The sequence below is a fragment of the Nicotiana sylvestris genome, chromosome 1 (assembly GCF_000393655.2).
Source record: "Nicotiana sylvestris chromosome 1, ASM39365v2, whole genome shotgun sequence".
In the NCBI taxonomy this organism is placed as follows: Eukaryota; Viridiplantae; Streptophyta; class Magnoliopsida; order Solanales; family Solanaceae; genus Nicotiana; species Nicotiana sylvestris.
Window position 1 is genome coordinate 178,685,999 of NC_091057.1, and position 1,263 is coordinate 178,687,261.

Genomic DNA, 1,263 nt, shown 5'->3' on the forward strand with positions numbered 1-1,263 from the left:
CTTGTCAAACATATTATCGCTACAGATATATCTCATCATAGCGCCTCTTTAATCATAACTCAATCACAATGAAACTAAAAATGAAATTCCAAAATCTACTAAGTGTAACACTCGTTATTTCGTTCCAAATGAAACTACGGTATTTCAGTATTTGGTCGGCATTCTCCTACAAGTTTCAATTGCAAGAGCCTGAAAGATGTCATCGTCAACTTAGTAAGGCCAACGTTTGAGGGGCATCACAACAAACTTCATTGTCCCATTGTTGCAATGAATTCCCTCATGCTCTCCACAGGCAAAATAATAAGGCTGCATTTTCTTCAGCACGAACTCGAATCCTTCACCTGCACCCTGGTTCGGATTTGCTATCCTCTTAGCCCTTCTGAAATCGCACTTGACGAAGCTCCAGTAGTTTGGTAATAAGTATACACTGTGTGGAAATCCACCATTTGGGTTTGGTGAATCATACTTGAAAACTGCATATTGCAAGGTACAGACGAATTCAGAATTTTAAATTGAGCGATGAGTATGATCACTATTACTTTGTTATAGATGACGTTAATTTAGAACAAAAATCATGTGCATACCTATATAAATGCGAGTTCTGTTTATATATACTGACAATCTAAAATAATTTTGCCTCTATCGTGTCACCTAAATAATGTGTTAAAAATGTGAAAATAGACATTTTAGTTTTAAATTAAAGAATGTACCTAATGTGTCATTGACAAAGAAAGGGCCACTCTTGCTAGCCCAATCCATGTAGTCGAAGCCATAATGCCAATTTTCGGAACCACCAACGATGAATTTATTTGAGGTTTGAGTAGCATTTGGGTGATTATTACCAGAGGGGCAATTTGTATTATTCCAGCTTCCCGGGCCCCAAGTGTAGTTAAAGTTGGCCAAACAAATGCCAAACATGAAATAGAACACTACAAGTAAAAAAAATGCTTCTGCATTTGCCAAAGCCATTTTTTCAAGAATAATTATTTTGCTGACGCTGTTTTGATTGCCAAATCAGAGAAGAGAAATGGAATTGATGGTGTTGATGAGAGAGCCAAATGGGCTATATATAGGAAGGCAAATACAAATTGTGACTAATTAGGAAATGAGAGAGCCGAAAATGAGTCAAAATTTTCTTGAAGTTGGTTGGTGAGACAGGAAAATTAGTGCAAAAAGTGCTTCGTTGTCTTTTTAATATTCTCTTTTTCTAAGTTTGACTCGGTAAATGTAATTAACGGAGTATATCTGCAGTCAACAACCGAA

General features: G+C 36.4%; 1 protein-coding gene across 1 annotated transcript; it reads right to left on the reverse strand.

The window, feature by feature from the left end:
* Positions 1–210: 210 nt before the first annotated feature.
* Positions 211–969, reverse strand: LOC104247129 (uncharacterized). The gene is made up of 2 exons (XM_009803083.2): positions 711–969; positions 211–473 (listed from the first exon to the last, which is right to left on the reverse strand). Exons 1-2 carry the CDS (start codon positions 967–969, stop codon positions 211–213), a joined length of 522 nt encoding a protein of 173 aa, XP_009801385.1.
* Positions 970–1,263: the final 294 nt, after the last annotated feature.

Excerpts from the sequence above, each read along its gene's own strand:
- LOC104247129 (XM_009803083.2), bottom strand. The coding sequence starts at position 969 with ATGGCTTTGGCAAATGCAGAAGCATTTTTTTTACTTGTAGTGTTCTAT. Across the intron at positions 474-710 it reads CTTTGTCAATGACACATTAG|TTTTCAAGTATGATTCACCA; the intron begins GTACATTCTTTA and ends TGCAATATGCAG.